The 23,203-nt window shown below is 40.4% G+C and overlaps 1 protein-coding gene and 1 long non-coding RNA gene across 3 annotated transcripts; one reads left to right on the top strand and one right to left on the bottom strand.

The window, feature by feature from the left end:
• Positions 1-23: 23 nt before the first annotated feature.
• Positions 24-6,184, bottom strand: LOC126042828 (uncharacterized). Its single transcript, XR_007507298.1, has 4 exons — positions 5,965-6,184; positions 5,410-5,619; positions 1,293-1,369; positions 24-589 (listed from the first exon to the last, which is right to left on the bottom strand). It is a non-coding gene; the product is annotated as an uncharacterized LOC126042828 (long non-coding RNA).
• Positions 6,185-6,481: 297 nt separating this feature from the next.
• OAT (ornithine aminotransferase) lies at positions 6,482-21,581 on the top strand. Of its 2 annotated transcripts, none has more exons than XM_049811218.1 (10): positions 6,482-6,582; positions 9,709-9,935; positions 10,944-11,168; positions 11,293-11,388; positions 14,468-14,595; positions 16,202-16,324; positions 17,916-18,044; positions 19,023-19,136; positions 19,925-20,069; positions 20,821-21,581. In XM_049811218.1, exons 2-10 carry the CDS (start codon positions 9,734-9,736, stop codon positions 20,979-20,981), a joined length of 1,323 nt encoding a protein of 440 aa, XP_049667175.1. In that variant the 5' UTR covers positions 6,482-6,582; positions 9,709-9,733; the 3' UTR covers positions 20,982-21,581. The 2 variants fall into 2 exon arrangements, with proteins under 2 accessions (XP_049667175.1, XP_049667176.1); XM_049811219.1 differs by lacking the exon at positions 6,482-6,582 and adding an exon at positions 7,134-7,155.
• The last annotated feature ends 1,622 nt before the right edge of the window (positions 21,582-23,203 follow it).

The raw sequence follows: 23,203 nt of genomic DNA, 5'->3' as shown, positions 1-23,203 counted from the left end.
GTTTATTTGTCCCTTCTAAGGAACAGCCATATGATAGTTCAAGAGCAGGTAAATTCTGTCAAGATCTTTCTGCTTTCTGAAGATCTTACTTCCTTTTGGCAATATGCTCTGATATCTCAAGTTGTGTGATTTTTGAAAACAATTATTATGAAATTGTTTTAAAACAATGGACTTTAAAGCAAAGTCTTTTGTCCTAACATGTATCAAGAAAGCCTGTAATTTTCTGAATTGTTCTAGAAAATCTAAGGCTAGTTTAAAGTCCTGAATGGGGAAGTTCAGGACCCGACAGCATGTCATCCCAAGGTAATGACAAGTGACAGACGATGCAATAGGTTACCTCGCTAGACTTTCACTGCAATGATGCCAAGTTAAAGTCTGACTTGATCGAGGCATTATGTAAGTTCTTCAGTTTCAGACTACAGTAGCTCCGACCAGATGAGTGCTTACCATTTAGCACCATTAGCAATCTTTGTTGCAGCAATGTCAAACACTTGAACAGCAGGGCCGGCGGGGATGTGCGGTGGTAGAATTTTGAGAAGAGTTTCCCAGCTCCTGAGATAAAGTGTATCCAGATGTTCAGTGCTCAATCCTGAGATTAACCAATTTGACAAGATATTTATTCTTATTACACAGTTAGATGTATTTATGTTCATTTTCTGTGTGCCCTCATGACAGTTATAGCTGCCATCTGGGTCAGATTTTAAAGTCTGGAGAGCAGGTAAAGTAGTTTGTCTTTTCCAGAAAGCACTGCCCTGATAAAATCCAAGAATGAAGAATGGAAGTTAGAGAGCAGAAGGTCTGCAGGATCCAAATCAAAATACATTTGTACAAGGAAGAAGCAAGCTCATATATGAGGCACTTGAAAGCCTGAGATTCAAACTGACTTAGTCTCACTCTGATTTTCTTTGGATTTTATTTTACCATTTCTGATTTTTATGCTAGAAAATGCTATTTATCAGGGTCCTGTGGATTCTCAGACTCCTGCCCACTTTCTGCTCTCATGGATCTCACACTTGGATCATGTTGCTGCTGGAATTGCAGGTACACTACTGTCAGAATTGCGTGTCAGAACTAGAGAAAAATTTAAAACTAGTCACTAGTGAGCTGAAGATATACAGCTCTTTTAATCTGTCTTGGTACATCTGAAAGTTGTTTTTCCCAAACTCTCTCCAGTTTGTGTCTTCTTAGTAGTGTGATGCCCAAGGAATGTGATGCTGACCAGAAATGTATGCAGAAAGGCTCTTTCATTTAATTAACTACGAGTTCAAGAAATAGAAGAGCTTGTAATTTACCTTTAAGTCTAGGTTTCACATACAAATAAAATGTCTCATCGTATTTGTAGAAGGCTCTGGGCATAGGCATCAATAAGCTGTAAAGGAAAATAACCAAATGTAAGTTCAAACATTGGAAACAATGTCTAACAGAAGAAAATAAATTAAACTATCTTGATTCTATAATTCCGTTATCCATGCCGTCATCTAACAAACAGAGTATCATTGAAATCTTTGTAAAATAAGCCAACATACAAATCGGGTAGGATAAGTATTAACTATAGCTCAAGGTTTATATTGCAATAGGAATATCAGCTCTAAGGGTTGCTTGTGCTGCATTCAGTTGGGTTAACTAATATCCATCCAATAAAACAGCACTATTTTGAGGGGGTTTTGCTATGCTTTGCCAAACTATCTGGAAAGATATGAGTTAAAAAAGAAATCTCTAACTGAACTTGAGAGGCAGATATGCTTTGTAAGCATTACAATTTGTTGCTCCTCTGTTCTGACACACTGCACTATAAAATATTCTAGCTGTGCTGCAGGAAAGACTAAAGTTTCCTGTCCTGCAAGAAATGTCTTAATGTAGAATTCTGCTGCCAGTAAATAACCAGAATAACACAAACATGGGCCATGGAAAGCCATTTTTCTATATAAGGCACTATCAAAAATCTGCATGAACGTCAACTCTCATTGATGAAAATGAAAGATGGAAGTGTACAAGTAGAAAATTCTTGAAATCACACATCTACCCATTGGTATCTTATCACCACAGTAATAAAGCACCCTCGTCTTCTTCTTGGGTCTTTTCCAGACATACACTTTCAATTAGGAGACATCTGCCACAGAGAATTCTTGCCCCTGTGTAGGTTTGGTATTACACCAGATGCTTTCTAACAGCGGGCAAACCAAGAAATGTTACACGGCCTGTGTCCCCACGCTCACACATCACAGGAGTCCCATCATGACATACCGTTACCTTGTCAAGCCTTGTTCAGCTGACACAAACATCTGCAAGGTTGGCCTGTAGAGTACGTGATACCATCACACTCGGAAAGCTGTTTGGTATCAAGTACCCAGACAGCTCTCAGGCTGGGACCATAGGTTGAGTTCTCCAGGGCAATATGCTAACTGCTAGGTTTGCCTTAAAATCCACCTTTGGTTTAGAGAAGCATATTTATTTTTTTTTTTTTGCTGAGTGGCAGCACAGTTTCAACAAGAGGAGAAAGGGTGAAGACTACCCTTGTGGCTTTCCTAGAGATGGGAAGAGGGGTGGGACCGTCCTTCTGCCAGCACTATAGACTTGTATTGGTTTTAGCTAATTATGAACTTGCACCTTGAGCCTCATGACTTGGATGAACTCCATACCCAACCTGTTGACTGGTCTGCGTTTCGGTCTGAGGTGAAGAACTTCCTCTGAGCTGAGTAAGAAACTACCATGCCATTGAAGAATTGAACACTGGTGCTATGTGCCTAAACATCAGCTATTGAGGCACTTCGGACACTTACTGCAGCAAACCTAAGACAGTGTTAAACTCAAGAAAGGGTCTTGCAACCCTGCTACTGCACTGGTGCCTTCAGCAGCTCCCACGAGCAGCACGTTAATCCCTGGCGCACACTGAGCTTGTGCAGCCGAACCGACTTCAGAGGCCAAGGATGTAATTCCCTTATATTGAACCTACCCTTAAATAACCACAATAACTGGGATGCAATTCCTCAGTCTCTTCACACGCCTAATTCCCGACGACTTCAATGAGCATTCCTGCCAGAGACAGAGCTGTGGAATTACTCCTAACAACTGGCATGACTTAACTTGTTCCTTCTTATAACTTCGTGGTTTACTTACATGTCAAATTGTATTTTCTGGGTAAGCAGAATTAATATAATAACCCTCTTTCCTCAAGTAGGTCAAGATTTTCTTCTTTTCTGCGGGGCAAATCACTGTAAAATGTGAACATTTCATGTCTTCTGTTTTCCATATTTTGGTTACTGTCATGTGGAGTCTTTTAGGTATCTACAGGTAACTAAATAGTACACATTAAGCTTCTGCTTTCCTTTTTTAAATCACAGGAAATGCTACATCTAGCTGAGAGCAGATGCTTCAGGATCTACGTTAATAGCTGCCACTGTGCACAATGTGAACAATTTAAAATTCCAACTTGATAGCATCTAAAGAAGTGGATATTTTCTGTGTCTTGATTTTAAGTGCCAAAAACAATGGAGGAAAGAAAGTGAGCCACAACAGGACTACACTGATCCTATATAAAACTGATCAAGCTTACATTAAGTAGGGGGTTGAAGTCACTCTCTCTCGAGTGTTGACTAACTAGATTCCAGTTGAGAGTTATTCTATACTCATAATTTTTAGATCTCAGAAACAGTCCATACCAGCTTTAAAAAATACATTTACACATAGTATCTATACATTCCATATTATGTCTGTATTTGAGGACATAAATCTTTTTTTTCTTCTTTCAGGCCTTGCAGAATCCAAAAGAAAGCAAGCCCTTTCCTGCTTGAGGGTTATTTGTTTGGTTGGTTTTGAAACTCCACATTTCAGACATGAATCTGCAGTGTTTACTTAGGTACATGATTGCTGTTTTCTTGGGAGTGAGTCTGGATGCCTGACTTCTGAAATCACCTCTCAGGGCAGCATGGCTCTTGCTCCTTGTGGCAGAGCCTGAACCCAAGATTCAGCACTTCAGCAATTGATCTTGGTTGCCTTTAGTCTGCATTCTTTAATTTTGCAGATGTGTATTTTCCTCATATGATATGTGCTATTTAATCCTTTGGACAAGCTCTGTCCTTTCTACATTTTTCTGCTTCCTCTGAAAAATGCATGGCTGGATGTATCTAAAACAATTGGAAGTGTCCTTGAGAAAACCAGCATTTAAAGGCAGGTAAAAGGCTGCTCTTGAGTTGTATACGAAAGATGAAAAGAATGTAGCTCCCAGTATCTTATTTTTGTGACTAAATAGGTAGAAGGCACCATTAGCATGCCCTCAGCAAACTGATAAGCTATCATCTACCATGCTAATGAAATAATAAAGTAAAAAAAAAAGAAAACATAAACCAGGCAGCTTAAACCTGCATTTCTTACCCAGGAAAATCCCATCAATCTCATGGATTGCAAATCCTGGCCTGTGCCCAATCAGGCTATTCAAGACATGTGGGTATACGACAGACAAAAGTATGCAATTTTTTCCTTATACCAGAGATGATCTGGAACCAAGTATAATACTCAAGACAGGCATGTCATTGCTTATTTTAAGCCTTAAAATTTTAGGCATTTCACAAAAAATCATACTTTTAACTAGAAAAAAAAGGTGTTTCAATAGCTCCTAGATAACCTTCTGGACTTGAGAAACTTGGCACAGTACAACCATGTATTCATTTAACAGACACCACTGTGAAATGTGTTTTGCAATTTAGCACTTAAGGCACAAACTTTTGGTGCTTCATGCATTCAGCCTTGGCAGCAGATATAGGGCGCTATTCGCTGGCAGAATTAGACTAGTAAGAGACATAAATATATTAGCAAATTAAGCCTAACTGTATGTGTATTTATAAAAAGCACAGTATCATCTGTTCTACTCCCAGATCTTGCTACATCAAGCTGACTGCACACTGGAAAAATTTTCTCCAAGGGCACTGTTCTCCAAATGCATAAGCAATGCTGCTCCCTGACATCCAAGGTTTGAGCAATTTGGTTAGAAGATATGACAAGATTCAGGAATGTTTTCAAACATAGGGTTGCTTTAGTGCACAGAAGATATGAAAATTCTCTGTACTGTCAACCTAGGATACCATGTTTTCTTTGTGGAAAAAATAAACTCTTTTCCAGCATTGATAGACTTGTCCAGACAATTTATGAACAAAAAGCAAGAGGCACCCAGAAATCACCACTGCCAAGACTGAGGTTTTGGGTTCCCCCCCTGCCTAGTGAGATGGGTAAGAAAAAAAGTGAAATATTCTCATTGGTTTTCTTTTGGATTAAAACCAGCATGTATTTATCAAACACACCTCACAGTTCTTTGTAAACATCCACATTTTCTGGTTACAAAATGCTCTCCAAGTATAATTTAGCCTGGGGAAAGGTCAGGGTTGTGCTAGCTAGTTCCAGCCTGCCCCTGCTCACCTGCTGGCTCCCAGCTGAAAGCTCTGTGTAAGACCATGCAGGGCCCTCCTGCAGCAGACCTTACTCCCTGCACATCTCCCTCTCTCCAAAGGCAGCAGGGTGTGAAGACCAGGACTGCATCAATGCCATGCTACCAGTGGAGACCAGCACCCTGTTCCTGGCACGGTACCACGCTGGAGGAGCTGTGGTGGAAGGTGATGCATTCTACACCTAGGCAGAAAATAGTTCACACAGGAGCTATACAAGGAATTCATTAGAAAGCTTAGTGAATCCCTGACTTCTTAAAATTATTTTTGTAAGCCACAATTATCAAGTATAAAAAAAAAAAAATCAGGAAGAAGTTGACATACAGCTCTTATGAAGATTGGCTTTTACTATCCTCACAGCAGCACTTCTCACAAAAATACCAGGGGAGTAAGGACCTGCAGACACCACCACCCATGCAGCCAGGCCACAGGACAGCGAGCAGCAGCCAGGAGTTACCACAGTCACCCTACCAACTTTGCATTTCCATGAATTTCTTCCCAGTCCCTATCAAAATTCTTCCGTGCTCACCCTTTTCTACAGCAACTTCCCAGACGGGGCCAAGGGCCGACTAGGCGCTACGGAGGAGCCGGCTGGGCAGTGACGCCCAGAGCCAACAGGATCAGGAGCCCCAGCCCGCCGAGGCGGCGGGACGTGGGGGAATTTTTATGGCTGAAAAAATTGCCCCCCGAGGCCCAATTGGGCGGAGGAGAGCGGAGCCCATGAGGCGGCGGCTCTGAGGGACCAGAGCGGCGGGCGGTGGCTCTGAGGCAAGAGAGCCAACGCCCGCCTGGGCGGGACCTTGGCGCGCGGGGGTGTGCCGGCGTCCCACCCTGATTGGCTGAGCGCGGGGCGTAGTCGCCACTGGAAAGCGGCCCCACCAATGGAAGGCGGTCTCGGGCGGGAGGACCGGTGCCGCCGCTCTGGGAGGGGCGGGCACTGGAGGTGGTGGAGGCCGGTCAATCTTGCGGCGGTAGCCAATCGGCGGCGGCGGCGGTGGGACGTCAGGCGGGCAGGGGCGTGGCGTGCCGCGGAGCGAGGAGCGGTGACAGTTGCCGCCGGCCGCCTCCGCCTCTTCCCCGCGGGCTCCGGGCCGAGAAGCAGCAGCAGCAGCAGCAGCAGCAGCGGCGGCGGCGGCGGCGGCGGCAGGTACAGCGCGGCGGGGGGAGACCCGGCGATTCCTGCCTCCCGCGGAAACCCCGGGATCGACCGTGCCCCCCGGGTTCCGGCCCGCGGCGGGACAGCGGCTGTGTGGGCGAGGCCGGCTGCTGCGCGGGCAAGGCCGCAGCAGGCCCCGTCGCCGAGGCAATGGGGGGTCGGGGTGCCCCACAGCGCCTGGTTCCCGGGGCAGAGCCCCGCGGCGGGGACGGGAGCGCCTGGCAGCCCCCCTCAACCCCACAGGGAGGGCCCGACCCGCCGCGGGACCGGGGCCGGGTGTCCCCCGTCCCCCGCCCCAGGGCGGTCTTGCTGTGAGGGGAGCCGGGGATGTGACAGCCTGTCCCCGAGGGGTGGGCAGGCCGAGCCGGCAGAGAGTCGCCTTCCTCCTCCGAGCCTGTTGTCAGCCCTCCTGCCGTCCGTCCGTGATGCCCTCTTTGCCTTTGCAGTGGCCTCGGCCAGGGGGGTGGTGAGGGGGTTCTGGTATTTTGCCGCTGGGCTTCTTGCTCTTTCTTGTCTGCCGATCTAGGTCCTGAGCCGTTTCTGATGTGGGGCTAGTCTGAAAAGGTAGTTTGGCACGTCCAGACTGATACCCCTCCTGCTATAGCTCGTCCCCTTGAACATTCACCCCCTTTGAATTCGGTTGGTAAAGGCTGCGGCGTGGCATGGAATCTTCTATGCTGTATCAACATGAATCTGAGTGGGTTTTGTGTATTTGATGATATATGGCATTTACCTTGGGGTGTGTTTCCAGGATTGGGTACATACAACCATTCAATTTACCTGTGAGGTCTGCAGGCGCAATGCTCTTGTCTGGATATTCTTGCTCAACAGTTGAGCAAAGTTATTCAAGTATGTTTTACAGCTGTGCTTTGAGTAGCTTTTCTATTCTGATGCAAGACCTTTTCCGCTTGGTGAAATGCCCTGGCTTCTGATTCCAGTACTGCGCGCTGCAGGGCACGATCATATTTCTTACTTCCTCACAGTTGGTAATAAGTTTGGGATTCCCCCCCCCCCCCCCGCCCTTATTGTGCCACACCTCGGCTAAAATGATGTAGCCTCACTAGCATAGTTTGCAGGGCATTCCCCCTCAAAGCCCTTTTAAAAATTTCTGATTAATATTTTCCAACCTGAAAGAACTAAAAGAAAAACTTCACATTGGTGGTCTGTAATTCTTCATGCAGAAAGGTAGCTTTCTGATACAGGGCAGACAAGAGTTTCATTTCTTTACAGCTTTCATTTCAGGAATGTCTGGAAAATCTCCAAAAATATAGAAGCTTGTGATAGAATTAGCTGCTCTGGAGGTGTGCCAGGGGCCAGGATGTCACAGACCAATTAAATTGTAGGAGTTAAGCCAAGTTGCAATTTTGACTGCTGCAGCTGAGCTGAGTTTCTGTCAAAAATTTTTCTTGCACAGAGAAGTATTTTTTTACTTGCAATTCTTGTCTTTTTTATTTGCAACAATATTTTACAAATATTTTGCAACATTGTCTTTTTTATTTGCAAAATCTGTGAATAACGGTCTTGAAAAGTATTAACACAAATGCCTAATATTTAACGGCATTGATGATAGACGGTAAAATGCCCAGAACTGATGATAGACGGTAAAATGCCCAGAGCTGTGATGATGCCATTCATCTCTTGCTGGAATGGAGACTACTGAGTCTTCCTAAAGCCTTGGATTTTGGTAGCCAGTTTTGGTAGATGCAGAATATAGTCTTCTCACTTTGCTTAGAAGTGAGGAGTAGCAATGTAATATCTGAGGAGTCTGCTGAAAGAAACGCGTCTCTGTTTAAGGTGAGACATCCAGTGTGCAGACCTTTTCCAAAATAAATTTAGAATTAATTTGTGGCTTAATATTTCTGTGTCTGCAAGCAGCCTGAAATAACAACACCCTTGTGTAAAACATCCCTGGATTCTCCTGTTGATATTTAATAAGTATATTTTGGTTAAGTTTTACAGTGTGCTTTTGTTGTTAGGGAGCGCAGCAGTGTCAAGGCTACTTAGCTCTTCAGTTTGCCGTGGAGTACATTACAAAGGAGGCTGCATCTGATAATCAGAGTACTTGTCACTGTAATCTGTGATCTTCCTTTTGGTCTAATACCTTTTGCCAGTTTATGAGTGTGATGCCCTGCAAGACTGGAAACTTGAGCTTTGAAAATTCTTGGTCCTGCTAAAGTGATCATTGTTTCCTCAGTGGTTCTCTGCTCTTCCCAGTACTTGGTGCTGTGAGGAGAGCTTGCTTGAACAGCTTTTAAAATGCCTGCTCCGTTTCCCTTCTCTGGGACATATCTTTACATTGACTGAGGTGAAGGCACAGGGAGGAAATGCAAGTGTGTTTGTCTCATGAAAGTCTAGTCTCAGATTATTCTTAGATGTTAACAGTACAAGGTTATGTATTCAAGGGAAATCGCTGAGTTTTACTAAGAAAATACAGGGTGCTATAATGGTAGTTAATATCTGACATACTATTATTTTCCATCTATTTTTTATGGTCTTAAAATGCTGCAAACAGTGAGTACTTTATATGTAGGTGGCAATATTTTAAAATCAAGAATGCAGTTTATATAAAAAGTCACAAATTTTGCTTCTTAAAGCTGACCTCAGTTAAAACTAATCAATCCTTTATCAAATTTGATAATATTATCAGCCAAACGTTATTTGGGTCAGGTGCTTCTTTCCAGTATTATATTATTTACTTCCTGATTTCGTGACAGGATTAGTCTTATGGAAATCTTTGTTAGACGAAAGGCATTTCAATAGCACAAGAAGTTTGATAAACTTAACTTTCTTATTGTAGTTTATATTAATAAATCCAGTCACAATTTAAGGCACAATGAAAAAGGAACACATAGGAAAATTATGTGACTAGTTCATAGTTTTGGTAAGTCACGCAGTTTTCTTTCTGTTACTGTGAGTGTATGTTAAAATACAAAAAAAAATACTTACTTGAACTAAGTACCACATTCATTTATACTTCATATAAGCTTTCTTGACTGAATTGCAAAAGAGTTGAGAAACCTGTAATCCTGGCAGTAAAACCACTTCAATCGTGTCATACATTTCTTCTGAAGTATTCTTAGTGCTAATTATTAACTTACTTTCTCCCCCCCCCCCCAGATCTATAACAACATACCTGAAGTCAATGATGTTTTCCAAGCTAACCCGCTCTCAGAACATTGCTGTTCTCTGTCGAGGTGTTCACGCTTCGCTGAGTTCTGCTACCTCAGTTGCCACGAAAAAAACCATTCAAGGACCTCTGTCTTCTGATTTCATATTTGAACGTGAGGCTAAATATGGTGCCCACAATTATCACCCACTGCCTGTGGCTCTGGAGAAGGGAAAAGGTATTTTATTTAGGTTTCCCTGGGTGGTGTAGATGGGATATGTGTGTGTGTAGATGGGATGGGATCATGGTGTAATGATTCTGACCTAATCAGTCTCTGAACCTTTGGGGGTTTTTTGGGGGGTGGGATGGATGGGACTGAGATAATCGATGAAATAAAGACAGCTAATTGCTGGTTAGACAACTGGATCATTATGCATAAGCCACCTGATAAAGTTGTAGTCTCTCTAAAATGACTTCTCTAAACAGAGGTCCAAGTTCTGATAATCTTCTGATAATCTTATTCTGGTAATTCAGAATAACTCAGCAAGAAAGTTTCAAGAAATTTTGTTTCTTCTGTTCCCTTGTGTGGAGAGGTTTAATGTTAATGTGAACATGAAAAGGTGCATTGGAACCCTATTTAAGTTCTTGTGTACTGTTCCTGTACTATTGCTTAATTTAAATTTATTCTGGTTTTTAATTATGTTTAAGGTGCTTTTGTGCTCTCCAGGTTAAATTCTATGAGTTTGTATTGAAATGCTATCAGCGTAGTGATCCAGTAGTTCTTCTTTATTGGTACACATGTAGACAACTCAAAGCTGTCGGTCTCTTAAGTTTTGAGACTATTTGGGTTCTGTTGGTTTTGTTCTTTCTTTTATGACCTCCAATCCTTATTCATTTTCTTACAAAAGTATTCTTCCTACTTTTTAGGACCCAAACCAGGAACTTGGAGGGGAAGAAATATTCTGATATTACTTACTAACTTAGTGGAATAGCAGCTTTAAATGGGAAATGCTTCTTTTCTTGATTCCTCATTGGGAATTTATTTGTACTGTACTAGTTTGTTGCTCATGCTCTCCTTGTCAACTGATTATTTTCTAGTTAGAGGGCCTTTCAGGTATGCCCTAAGGAATAGCGAGAGTACCGTTTCTATTTGACGAGGTTGTGTTGTAATTCTTAGCTTATACCATTTAGTATTATCTCATGTCTTCTTCTATTTTGTGTATTGACCATACCTTTGTTTTCTTAGGTGTTTATGTGTGGGATGTTGAAGGTAGAAAGTATTTTGACTTTCTGAGTGCTTACAGTGCTGTTAATCAAGGCCACTGTCATCCAAAGATCGTGAATGCTCTGAAAGCTCAGTCTGAAAAACTGACTCTTACATCCAGAGCATTCTACAATGATGTACTTGGCGAATATGAGGAGTTTGTCACCAAAATGTTTAATTATAACAAAGTTCTTCCAATGAACACAGGTAAAAAAAAATTATTTCCGTTCTGTTTCTTGCCTGTGAGATTCAATGGTTTTGTAACATTTGATACTGCATCAATGGCCTGTCTTATGTACAAGTGTGATAATGGTACTGCTTTATGTTTTAGGAGTGGAAGCTGGAGAAACTGCCTGTAAATTGGCTCGGAAGTGGGCGTACACTGTGAAAGGAATTCCAAAATACAAAGCAAAAATTATTTTTGCGGGTATGTAAAGTGCGTGTTACGAGTTGAGGTATTGAGGAGGAAGAGATCTCTAGACACTGCATGTAGCACTCTCTTTTCTCCTATAGCTGTAGTGATAACTTTGCAGTATTCTTAGTGCTTCAGTTTTTTCCCTGAAGCAAGTCTGTTGAAGGTCTCTGTAACCTCTGATACTTTAATAACGTAAACGCTCAACCTATTAACAGGTTATGTTATGCTCACATATCTGCAGTTGGTGATTCTAATTAAAAACTACTGTTGTGGCTACAACAGTCTTTGCAGGACCTTAAGGTAACTAGTGATAGAACAAGAGGAAATGGCCTCAAGTTGCGCCAGGGGAGTTTTAGATTGGATATTAGAAAAAATTTCTTTACTGAAAGGGTTGTCAGGCATTGGAACAGGCTGCCTAGGGAAGTGGCGGAGTCACCAGCCCTGGAGGTGTTAAAAAAACTGCGTAGATGTGGCGCTTCAGGACATGGTTTCGTGGGCATGGTGGTGTTGGGTTGACGGTTGGACTTGATGATCTTAAAGGTCTTTTCCAGCCTGAACGATTCTATAATTCTATGATATTCTGTTGACAAAATATTCTGTGTATGCTTCTGCTATTTGATTTTAACCTTGAATAGTTACAATGAATTATAAACATTTTTTTAAATGTAATGTCCTTTAAGAAACGCATGTGATCTTAACAGAATTGTTTGTAAAAGCAAGAGATATGAATATAATTCCTATGACAAATCAATTTCAGATCCTTTCCCTTGTGGAGGTGTATGCATCGAGAGGCAATGAGGATAGTTGTGCTTTGTCAGGAGCTGCTGGTAATGTCTGGTTTTGCAAGGGAAATGCAACAATGAGCTTAAATCCAGGAAGGAAACCATAGTTAATACGGTCATTTATAAAGCTTTATAAACAGCAATTGAATATATAAAGTGGACCTCATTTGTACTACTTAACCTTTTTAGTTGCCAAAAATTGATGAGTGGCTGCCTGAAGTCACATGGAAAGTGCATTCAGTCCTCCATGCTCTTTTAACTGCTGCTTGGGTGTTAAAGTGCAGTATCTTTTTATTCCTAATTGGTTGATTTTTATGTACCTTTCTCGTGAATTCATCCCTCAGATTGCTGCCACCCCTCTCATAGATTCCACATTTGGGTTAAGCCTGCTTCCCTCTTAGACTTTCCCTACCACTGGTTTTCTTCTGCATTCTAAAGGTCTTCCAGAAGTTGGCATTAATCCAGTAAAGCCATACTGTAGTCTTGATCTTAGAATCAAAGTAAAAGCAATATTGCTAAAGTAAATATGGGGCCCTGGAAAGTCCTAATTATATACGCGGTATACTTCCTCTTTTCATCTGCCTGCTCCGCTTGGCTCTGTAACGGGGAGAAGTTACCTGCCTCTGAAGAGGCTATTGTGCTTTGCTGAAAAAAAAAAATTTAAAAAAAATTATGTCTAATTGAAATAACTTACATTTGGTATTCTTTGGTTATAGGTGAAGTATTTTTCCCAATTCTAATGTTTTGTATTTTACAAAACCTTCCAGAATAGAGGCTACTACTTCAATATTGACTTTTTTTTTTTAATTGCTACAGCTGCAAAATACTGGTTTTGACTTTTGTTACATGTAGTAGCTGAACCATAAACTATCATTAGGAAGCATTTATAAATTGAAATTCATAGTTCAATTATGCATTATGGATTCTAGGACTGATTAGATTAGATTTTTTTTTTTCTTCAGGGAATTCTTTGAACAAGTATATTTCTCCCTCCTTGTCTTCTGTATATATTTTATTTTGCACTTCAGTCAACTCACTTTCAGTAAGTGCTTTCTCATCTTGATAAACTGGATATGCTCTCCATTTTTATGATCCCATCCCCTGAACCACAATATATAATTATGTGCCAAGTAGTTGAGAAAAAAAAAAAAGCAATCCTTCTCTTCTCAGAAGCCAGCATTTTGGCAGGAAAAAAGCTCTCTTGGGTAGCTAGGGTCAGAATAAAAAATGACTTTAAACATCAGTCTGGAGAACTTGAGGGTAGATGCTGTGCTTGATAGTGAGCCAGTAGGGAGACTGGACTGCTAAGGTGGAGACAGGCTGCCATCAGCAGATAGACTGCACTGCTTCATGTAATTTAGTCTTCAGGGCTTTGTTACAAGATGCAGAGGATTGCGCTAACATAACCTTGAGGTGATAAGCACGTGACTCAGCAAAGCATGGCAGGGATTGTTCTGCTAGGAGGCATTGCTATGGTGAACAGTGTAATGCTATTTACATTGGTGATTAGAGAGAAGGGATGCCTAGAGGTGGCTACGTCAGTAATAATTGACTTCAGGATTTCCTGCAGACTGAGAACATCCTCTGCCCCTAGGATCACAGTTACACAAAGAAATTGGTGGGGGAAAGAAAGAAAAGGCTTGTAATGCTATGAAGGTGTTGAACCCTTAATCTTCCTTAGTCTTATTCAACATCTTAGTAGTGATTAGCTGAGAGTACGTTGATTTAACTCAAAAATTAAAAGATATCATAGTCTTGGTGATAGTTGGTTCCTAGACATTTTGACTGATGTTTCTATATGAAATAGTGCAATGCCACAATAATTTTACAAATATGAATGGCTTCTCCTGGAACTTTAAAATGCACAGAAGTGTGTTTTTTGATTTAGGCTTATGGGCAGCTTTATTTTTAGGACCTAAATTCTGGATGTTGTTTACTTTTTTCTGCATTTAATGAGTAATGTTTATGTAAAAGCTACACATCTTCCTTAAAAATATGTTATCTTTCTGAGTTATTTTCAATTTTTCAGGCTACTAACAAAGCTTGTGGAAATTATTTTGTATACTTTCCAGGTCTTACAGTATAATTTTCTTTTGGTTTTGATATGTGGTTTTGATATAGCAACATCATGTATTTATGGCATCAATGTAAAATGCTAGCAATTAGGAGAAAGATGCTAATATGCTAATGTTAGACAACTCTTAAAATGCATTACCAAATGGAAAGTGGGATGTCCTATAAACTGTTCTGGCTCTTACTTAGTTTTGTAACAATCTCCCTCTTTAGTTTTTTTTTAATTTTTTTTTCAGCTGGCAACTTCTGGGGTAGAACCATGTCTGCTATCTCTAGTTCTACTGACCCATCCAGCTATGATGGATTTGGACCCTTTATGCCAGGTTTCGAAGTGATCCCATACAATGACCTACCAGCTCTTGAGGTATTTGACAATTTTTGTTTTCTTGCAAGAAATCATTTTACAGTGACTCATTGGTAAATAGCAAGGCAGGAAAATCAGCAGTTTATCCTTTGAAACATGTGCTTTGATATAAAGATATGTGTATCTAGACATATATAAGAAATATATATGTTATAATTGCGTATAGGAAGTGTGTGTAAATTCTGCTTTGGTTTTGATTTTCAGCTTTGCTTTAGGATGTAAAAGGAAAACAACGTGATCTGTTCATTTCCCATGTCACTAAGATGTTCAAGGTACCAATGAAGAACAGCAGATAAGGCGTAAGGGTATTCAGATCAGTAGCATGCATTCCAAATTCAGGATTTGGATTCTGAAACTAGTATCTTTACCTACTTTTCTCAGAAATGCTGTGCATTCTATGACCAGATGACTAGAATTCACTGCAGTTGCAAACAAGTCTTTCTAGTTTCACAGCATCCATAAAACCATGCTAGGCTGGTGTTTCACTGGAACGCTAGTGATTCTGCATTTTCCTGGGTTTTCTGAGATGCATCCTGTCAAGCTGTTGGGGAGGGTTGACCTTGATTAGTCTAAAACTTCCCACCCTCTTAATGTGGGCTTGGGTATTAAAGGGTAGATGGTGCTTGATAGCAGCCATAGCATGCTGGACTTGGGACCTGGGAGGCAAGAGGGTTCCAGCCAAACACGGATAGTCCTAAAGTGCTAGGAACGTTGGCATTGCCACTTTTCCATCATCTGGGTACATCGTCTCCATGAGTGACAAGTTGGTTAGTCCTCTGTGCCTGTTGGGTCTGCTTACTACAAGCGAGTCGGCTCTGGAGATTGGAGGGTTTATAGGACCAAGATTCTTGCCTCCTAGGAGTTTGGTTAGGGGAAACAAAGGTCTCTCAGTGTATTATAGTTACAGTGTGGAAGAGCTTACTCAGATTTGAACCTGCAATAAGGCTGCCCATTGTGAAAGCCCTGTAAGTATTTAGTGGCTTTCAGCCAATTTACTGAGGCTTTGAACGCGCTCTGGAGACCTGAAACTTAGATCCATTGTCCATCAGACTGATAACGGAATTTGTTCTGTTTGTGGGGCAATACTTAGTAAATTCATGCTGGGAATCATTACATCTCTTGAGTCTCATGGACTTCTAAACCTTTTAGAACTTGATGGTGCAAGACTGTAGCTGTGGACTTTGCTTTAAGGTGACAGAATTGTTCTGGAGAAGCTCCATTCTTTTTGTTGGAGGTGTACTGGGGAAGCATTGAGCAATTGTTTGTCTTGTGTGGGGTAATGCAAAACTGAGTGTATTTCTGAGGTAATTTATGAACTGATCTGATAACCTGTTTGTCTGGGTTTGCAATTTTTAAGGTTTGTAATTTCCCAAGCAAGCACACCACCTGATTTTTCTAGGCAAATAGTGACATAGGCTTCTGTGTTGGAACTGAAATGGCACTCAGGGATAACCGCCTGACATCAATACTATTATTGTCATTTGAAGTAGAACACCAGAGTTAGAGCTAGGTTCTGCTACATGTGTTCATCTGTATATTTGCTAAATTTGACACCAGTAAAAGTTTTTTCTTTTTGTCTTTCCTATCCATATGTCCATTTTTACAGCGGGCCCTTCAAGATCCCAACGTAGCAGCTTTCATGGTGGAACCAATTCAAGGTGAAGCAGGTGTAGTTGTTCCTGACAAAGGTTATCTCACAGGAGTGCGGGACCTCTGCACAAAACACAATGTAAGGAATTCGCTATAACAAGGTGGATTTAACATTACACAGTGTGTTTACTGGCATATCTTGTAAGGTCATCCTCATATGCATGGTATAGGATTTCATAAACCATTTAATCATTTCCTTTTCTTTCAGTCAAATAAGGTAGGGATACTTCTTCTATTTCCTAGCAATACCTTACCAGGAAGTACTTCTCAGCAGCGTGTCTTTTTCTCTGTTTCTTACTACTGTCACCAATTTAAGTTTCTAATGAATGTTCTTGAAACTGCATTTATTTTAAATTAATTTTAACTTCTGATTTATTTTTCACATTATAAGTTTCTTGGGCCAGAAGCCAATTTCTGCAGTGGTTCTACCATGGCTATCGAGGGACCTTGTTACTGGAGTGCATAAGTGCTATCAAGAGTTAGTAACAGTAATGAGTCACAGAATGAAACACTAAAGAAAATGGTCATAGACTTACGAATGTTCTTTTAAGACCTCTGAAGAGCAGAAGTCTTACAGTTTTGTTGTTTTGTCTGGAATTTTCTCAGATTCTGTTTCATATCACATTCCTGACTCCTATTCTGAATATTATGTCCTGCCTGAATTCTACTAAGAAATGTTTAGTTTTTGAAAATGGAGCATTAGATCCGTAATTTCTATTCAGTGCTAGTGAATTAGATTTGCATTCAGTGTCTGTGGAAGGGTGGGAAGATGTGGTTATGTATATTCTCATGTCCTTCAGTTGTCTTTGGGTACTGCTAATTCTCACAAACAGGCTGCCATGCCTTCTTATTCCAGGACCAATTTGGTCAGCCTCTCCCACAGGCCTAGGCCACATCCTTAGTAAGTGTAAGGAAAACAACTTAAAAAGGTCTGCTGATTTAGAGCTTTTTTTCTCTTAGTGTTGCCTGCCTGATTTAAAAATCAGTAGTCTCCATTCCAATAGAATTCTGATTCTTAATTTGGAAGTGCTACCCATAAATCCTTCTATACCTTCAGAGGAAGGTATTGACACATAATTAATAAAATTGTCTTCATTATTGCTGCGATACTTACCTCTCAGAAAAAATAAGAGCTACTTTACAAATAGTAGTATGTGACAACAATGCAGCTTAGGAGAACAAGATTAAAAACTTGGAGTTAGGTTCTCAGAGTTATTTAGGCACTTAGACATCAGACTACAAAACCTACAGAGTTGCTAAAATGGCATTTTTCAGAGGCTTCCAAAAGTTAGTGTACGAATGATGCACTAGGAGTAAAGACAGATGTATCCTAACTTTTTGGAAATCCCACTCATTGTAATAATGCAAATAGATTTTGGTTGGACAACCCTGTGTGCAGTATGCCTTACATAGAAAAGAATACACTAAAGATGTTGGAGAGAGAAAACAGTATATTCAGTTGTAAGTATTTTGACATTTCACAGAATATGTAAGTCTCCAGGAGGTTTAGAGGACGTAAAAGAAGTACCTTCATGTACTTAGTATGATGCAGCTGGAAGGTCTTTCACTTACTGTGTGCAATTATGCTATATTGTTTAATTGAGTTAGGAATGGGAGCAAAAGTCATTCTCTGTTATGTGTGGATTTTTCTTCTTTTTGTCTCTATAAAGGTTCTGTTTATTGCTGATGAAGTACAGACTGGTTTAGCCAGAACAGGGAAAATGCTAGCTGTTGACCACGAAAATGTGAGACCTGATATAATTCTTCTTGGAAAGGCCCTTTCTGGCGGCTTATATCCTGTGAGTAACAAACAAATATCCATTTGTTGAATAATGATTTTTAAGTAATTAACCTTGAAAGTCTACTAGTTGGAAGGCAAACAGACTTGATGTTTGCTGTGGTTGGAAATTGGTGCTTACAAGATTAACTGTGATTTGTGACGCAGATAGTCCAACCTGTGAGAGACAGGTAAGAAAATAATAGAATACATTATGTTACGTTTATAGCTGAAATGGCTATATGGTATCCTGAACTTTCTGTGTTGATACTTGACTTTTTAGGGTGGCAAGTTGTTAGATACCATCTTCTTAGGCTGGTGATTTTTAGGTCTTTTGGCCTTTGTCGATTAATTGAATAGATTTGGTATATCTGTTTTCTTCAGTTTGATATTACCCTATCAGGAAAATAAGTGTCCAGCGGTCAGCCTTTAATTCTGGAATTACTAGTTAGTCTTTTTTACTCTCTCTGGAGAGTAGTTTATTACAGTCTTGCTGTGATTAATTTCTAGATGAATTCTGTAAAGGAAAAAAAATACTAATGTGTGTTAAAACATATATTATAAAGCTATTTCTGGACAACTTGTTTGGCATGCCCGCATGATTGATTTTATCCTCTTTGGAGTGACTTAAATTCCTACTGATTAGACTGGAAATTACAACATGCCTTGAACTGTTTTGGCCAATTGAAAGTATTTCTGAGTTGTTAAACAGAGTATTAAATCTTAAACTCTTGAAATAATATTCAGTTTGGAGAAATGCTCCTCAGCTGTAGTTAGATGTTATGTGTTACCACTATAGCTAAGTGTATTTAAGGGATTAAGCTGTTACGTGATTGTCAGATATGCTCTCCTCTATACAGAGCTGGGAATCGAAATGTAATTTATCACCACTGGCTGAAAATTATCCTTTCCTGAGCCCTTAGGAAAAGTTTGCTTCAGAGATATTTAAGTTTACTGTTCTAAATATGTGTAAATGAATTGGCTGACCTTTCCATTTTAGGTCTCAGCAGTACTATGTGATGATGAAGTTATGCTGACCATTAAGCCTGGTGAACATGGATCTACATATGGAGGAAATCCATTAGCTTGCCGTGTTGCAATGGCAGCACTGGAGGTTTGTGTGTTGTAATAGAGATTTGGATTCCATAGAAAAAAGGGTCTCACAGTGGCACGATCTTTGCTTAAACAAATGATATTATTTGTTATGCTACAAGTAACAATCTAGCTTTAAGTAAGACTGGAAAAGTGGTAGTGGGTAATTGTTTGCATAGATCGCAAAACAAATTCTAAAGTCTTTACTGGAAATGTGTCCTAATTTCTCTGTTCTTATGGTCTTATCTAGGGGAAGTTTCAAGGTACTTACGTAAATGCGGTAAAATAGTTTCACTGATTTCACAAAGGCATTTTTAAATTGGCTTATTTTACTATACCGTACTGCAGAGGCTGCTGCTCTGTGAGCTTGATAACACATGTATGCAACTGGAGCTCAAACAGAAGCTAGTAAAATGTCTTGTCCAAAGTCTGTATTTTAATTATTCTGTGACTGCCTAATTGACTACGTGTAATGCAAGTCACTCAGAAAGCCTTATCATTACCCAATATGTTGACCTGGACAGATTAAGAGTTTAAGAGATTAAGAGGTTTACCGTTTACTTGTAAATAATGGCAAATGAAAAGTTGTTAATTTAGAATAAAATTTCAAAGAGATTATTGTTTCTTGTAAGCATGAATGAGTACAGGCTTAATACTAACCTGCTTGGATGTGCAGCCTTTGCAGTGACACTTTGGATGGAACAGCCTTTGTATCTCAGCAACTGTAATGTCATTAGTCATCCATTACGGTATGGTACAAAAAACAAATGCAATGCCCTTCAGTTGACTGCAGATCTGACTTCCCTTTAGGTAATTGAAGAGGAGGACTTGGCTAAAAATGCAGAAATAATGGGTAACTTACTAAGAAATGAGCTCATGAAGACACCATCTGATATTGTAACTTCTGTAAGAGGAAAAGGACTATTAAATGCAATTGTAATTCGGGAAACCAAAGGTAGGGAAATATAATCAACTGCACAATCATAGCATGAAAAAATACTTTTCAACTTAAATAGAAAGTATCTTAATGGAGTAGGGGGATGGCTTATAGGCATCATGTTTGGGTTCGGGTCTCGCCTATAGTACTGTAGTACCTACGGGAAATTTATTCAAGCAACTGTGTGCTATTAAAAATAGAGGGTTTTTAACTAAGTAAATCTGAACATTTTTTTTTTTAATTATTTCAATTCTTTTATGATTTGATGTTCAGATGTTCAAACCTGATGGTGAATCTAGCTCCCAGCAAATATCCTTTTGTCTCCTCATCGGAAGATTTCTTAATCTGTAATTTCTTAGGACATGAATGTGATACGCTGAAATTGAGGCATAAATATAACCTTGTCTGAAGTCCTGTCCAGGTGTTCTCTTACCTCCACTTTGCATGGTTCACTTTTTAAAATTTATTGCTACATCTAGACAAGCACTCGGCTGTGAAGGAGCAAAACTCGGTGCGCTGGAGGCAAACTTGTGAGCCCCTTCAGACAAATTGCAGTTTTGCAGCAGTCTTGCATGTTCACTGCAAATCCTGGGGAGTTGCTCCCATGCTCGGAAGTGACCGCTTCATTTGTGAAAAGGAACGTGCTTCATCTTTTCACTGCCAGATGGCAAACAGTTTACAGTCTGGCCCCGCATACCATGTGCTGTAATTGTGCCACTTTTTCTGCTGTAGTGTAAGTGTCTTTTTTTTCTCTTTCCTTTAATTGTAGACTATGATGCCTGGAAGGTGTGTTTGCGGCTTCGTGATAACGGACTTCTTGCCAAACCTACGCATGGTGATATCATTCGGCTGGCACCACCGCTTGTGATTAAGGAGGATGAAATCAGAGAGTGCATCGAAATAATTCATAAGACCATTCTGTCTTTCTGAACACATGGCTTTTAAAGTATATCTGCTGACTGACCCAAAGTGGTGTGTTGAAATATGATGAGGGCCTGCTCTTGAAGCAAGCATCTCTCTTTCCTTTATCTAAGAGGACTTGACTCTTAAAATGTAGCTATGTCTTTAAATTATAATGGCTTTGAAGAAAATAAAGAATGATTTTAAAGAGTTTCCAACCTTGGAATACTTGGAAATAAAGTGGTGAGGTTCTGTTCATCTAGTTGTGTACCTACTGAACAGTTAAGTCAGAGTGTTCGAGGGGAGATATCTGTAGAAATCTGTTTAATTGTTGAAAGTCTTGGCCAAAGTTTAAGCTGTAATTAATATATATTTTAGTAAGGGTGGTCTTGCACTCTCATATCACTCTCCAAAACATCACATTTGGCATTTTTGCCCCTTAGTGAGATGTCAGTCGGGTGGAAGCACTTGTCATTATGGATGAATATCTGTTTCTCATCTGTAGCTAGAAAAAACTTCTAACACTGAAGGTTTGACAAACTGGGTGTTATGCTGGTGAACTTGAGAAGAATCGAGCTGTGTTCTGTATGTACAATATTTTGATTGTATGACAAGAGATGCTGTTTTCAAGCCTGGTCTCAGTGTTTGGCTTTGCAATCTTGTAAAATAGATCTGACCATATAGATCTGTTTTCACTGTTATAAAACTTCCTATAATCTGGATGTTTGTATTAAAACATGCCTTGCATTAAAAAAAATATGTTAATATGCAACTAAAATACACAGTGTATTCAAAAAGAGCAAGCCCCACAGAAACTTGCAGTCACCTCTATCCGGAGCCCCAGCAAGTGCTGCCTTTATAGTCTATATATTTCTATCAATCTCTATATGGAAGCTTCTGCTGTGCTTTTTTGCAGGGTGAGTGCATCTGCACTTTTGTGCCTTAGGATGCTGCCAACCTAGAATTCCGTGTGCAGTTGTAGAGTTGGCTGCTATTCTTGCACTAGGTTGTTTTTTCATATTTCTTAACCGACCTGCGTTTAGCTGAGACTAAACCCTGCTTAATCACTGTTAGTGCAGAATGTTCCGTTTCCCAAGCATAGGGGTTAAATGCAGTCACATGTTCGTAATTGGAAACGGTAAATGATCCCTTGGTATTTTAAAGACAACTTAGTTTATGGAAATGAACCAATCTGCTGGAATTAGGGTCAGAGAAGCATTTACCCTACCTTGTTTTGGGTGAGACAAAATGAGTAGTCTGCTGTGGATGAAGTAAGACTGATTCCAATTTGGAAAGGCCTCATTGTTGCAAAGGGTGATGTGTCACTGTGACTGTTAGCCTTAGGAATAAGAAAGAAAATGCATAAAGGTGTTGCCTATGTAGTTTGGCATTTCTGAAAGCTGTACTTCAGTAATCTGATTGGAAAGGAGTGAAATTACTGAAAGAAACAGTAATGTAAACAGCATTTTCTGGCGTCCTTTCAGAGACCAAAAGGTAAACCCCAAAAAATCCTTAGCCACCACAAAGTTTACTTTTGTAGAGTAATAGGGCTGGCAAGGACGAAGGACGTGATCTGGTCTGTCCCTGTCCCCCAGTTACAGCTATGTCATTGTTTGCTTAATTGCCTGGAAGGGCTGTAGGGCAGAAGACTTTGTTTTAATGCTTCCCTGTCCTTGCTGTTAGCAAGTCTCCTACCATATTCTCCACCTGTCTTCTTGCTGCCCATTTATAGTGTCCGTCAGGCCACAGAGAACAGGTTATTTTCCTTCTATGCAATGGTCTTTTACATACCTAAAGTTTGTTATCGCCCCTGTTAAGGTCATTGCTCCTTCTCTAGTTAAAATTCTAATTCTTTCCTGAGAAGTAATGTTTTCTAGAGCCCTTGCTGCTGGCTTTCTGTGTTTCACTGCTATGTCTGTGCCCTCACTAATGCCAAGTAGAGCTAGACTAGTTCACGTGGCTTGTATGCTGTACTGTAGCTTTTGCCCGAGTATTGTGGTTTGGGTTTTCCTGCAGTAGGATATTTTTATCTCTCAGCCTGTGCTCCAGACTCCCTTTTGTGCAAACTGTTTTGAAGAACAGCTTTGAAGCTGTTCCCCCCCCCCCATTTTTTATTTGTGTAATAAGCAAGAATTACGTGCATGTAATAGTCTGTGGTCTGGTCTGCTGACTTTCATCCTCTATTACTGAGAATATTTCTCTGGCTTCTGGTGATCAATTTGAGCTCTGATCTTGTCCAACCCGCTTTCTGG

Source organism: Accipiter gentilis, chromosome 9 (assembly GCF_929443795.1).
Source record: "Accipiter gentilis chromosome 9, bAccGen1.1, whole genome shotgun sequence".
Classification (NCBI taxonomy): domain Eukaryota; kingdom Metazoa; phylum Chordata; class Aves; order Accipitriformes; family Accipitridae; genus Astur; species Astur gentilis.
This window is presented reverse-complemented; position numbering and strand designations above follow the sequence as displayed.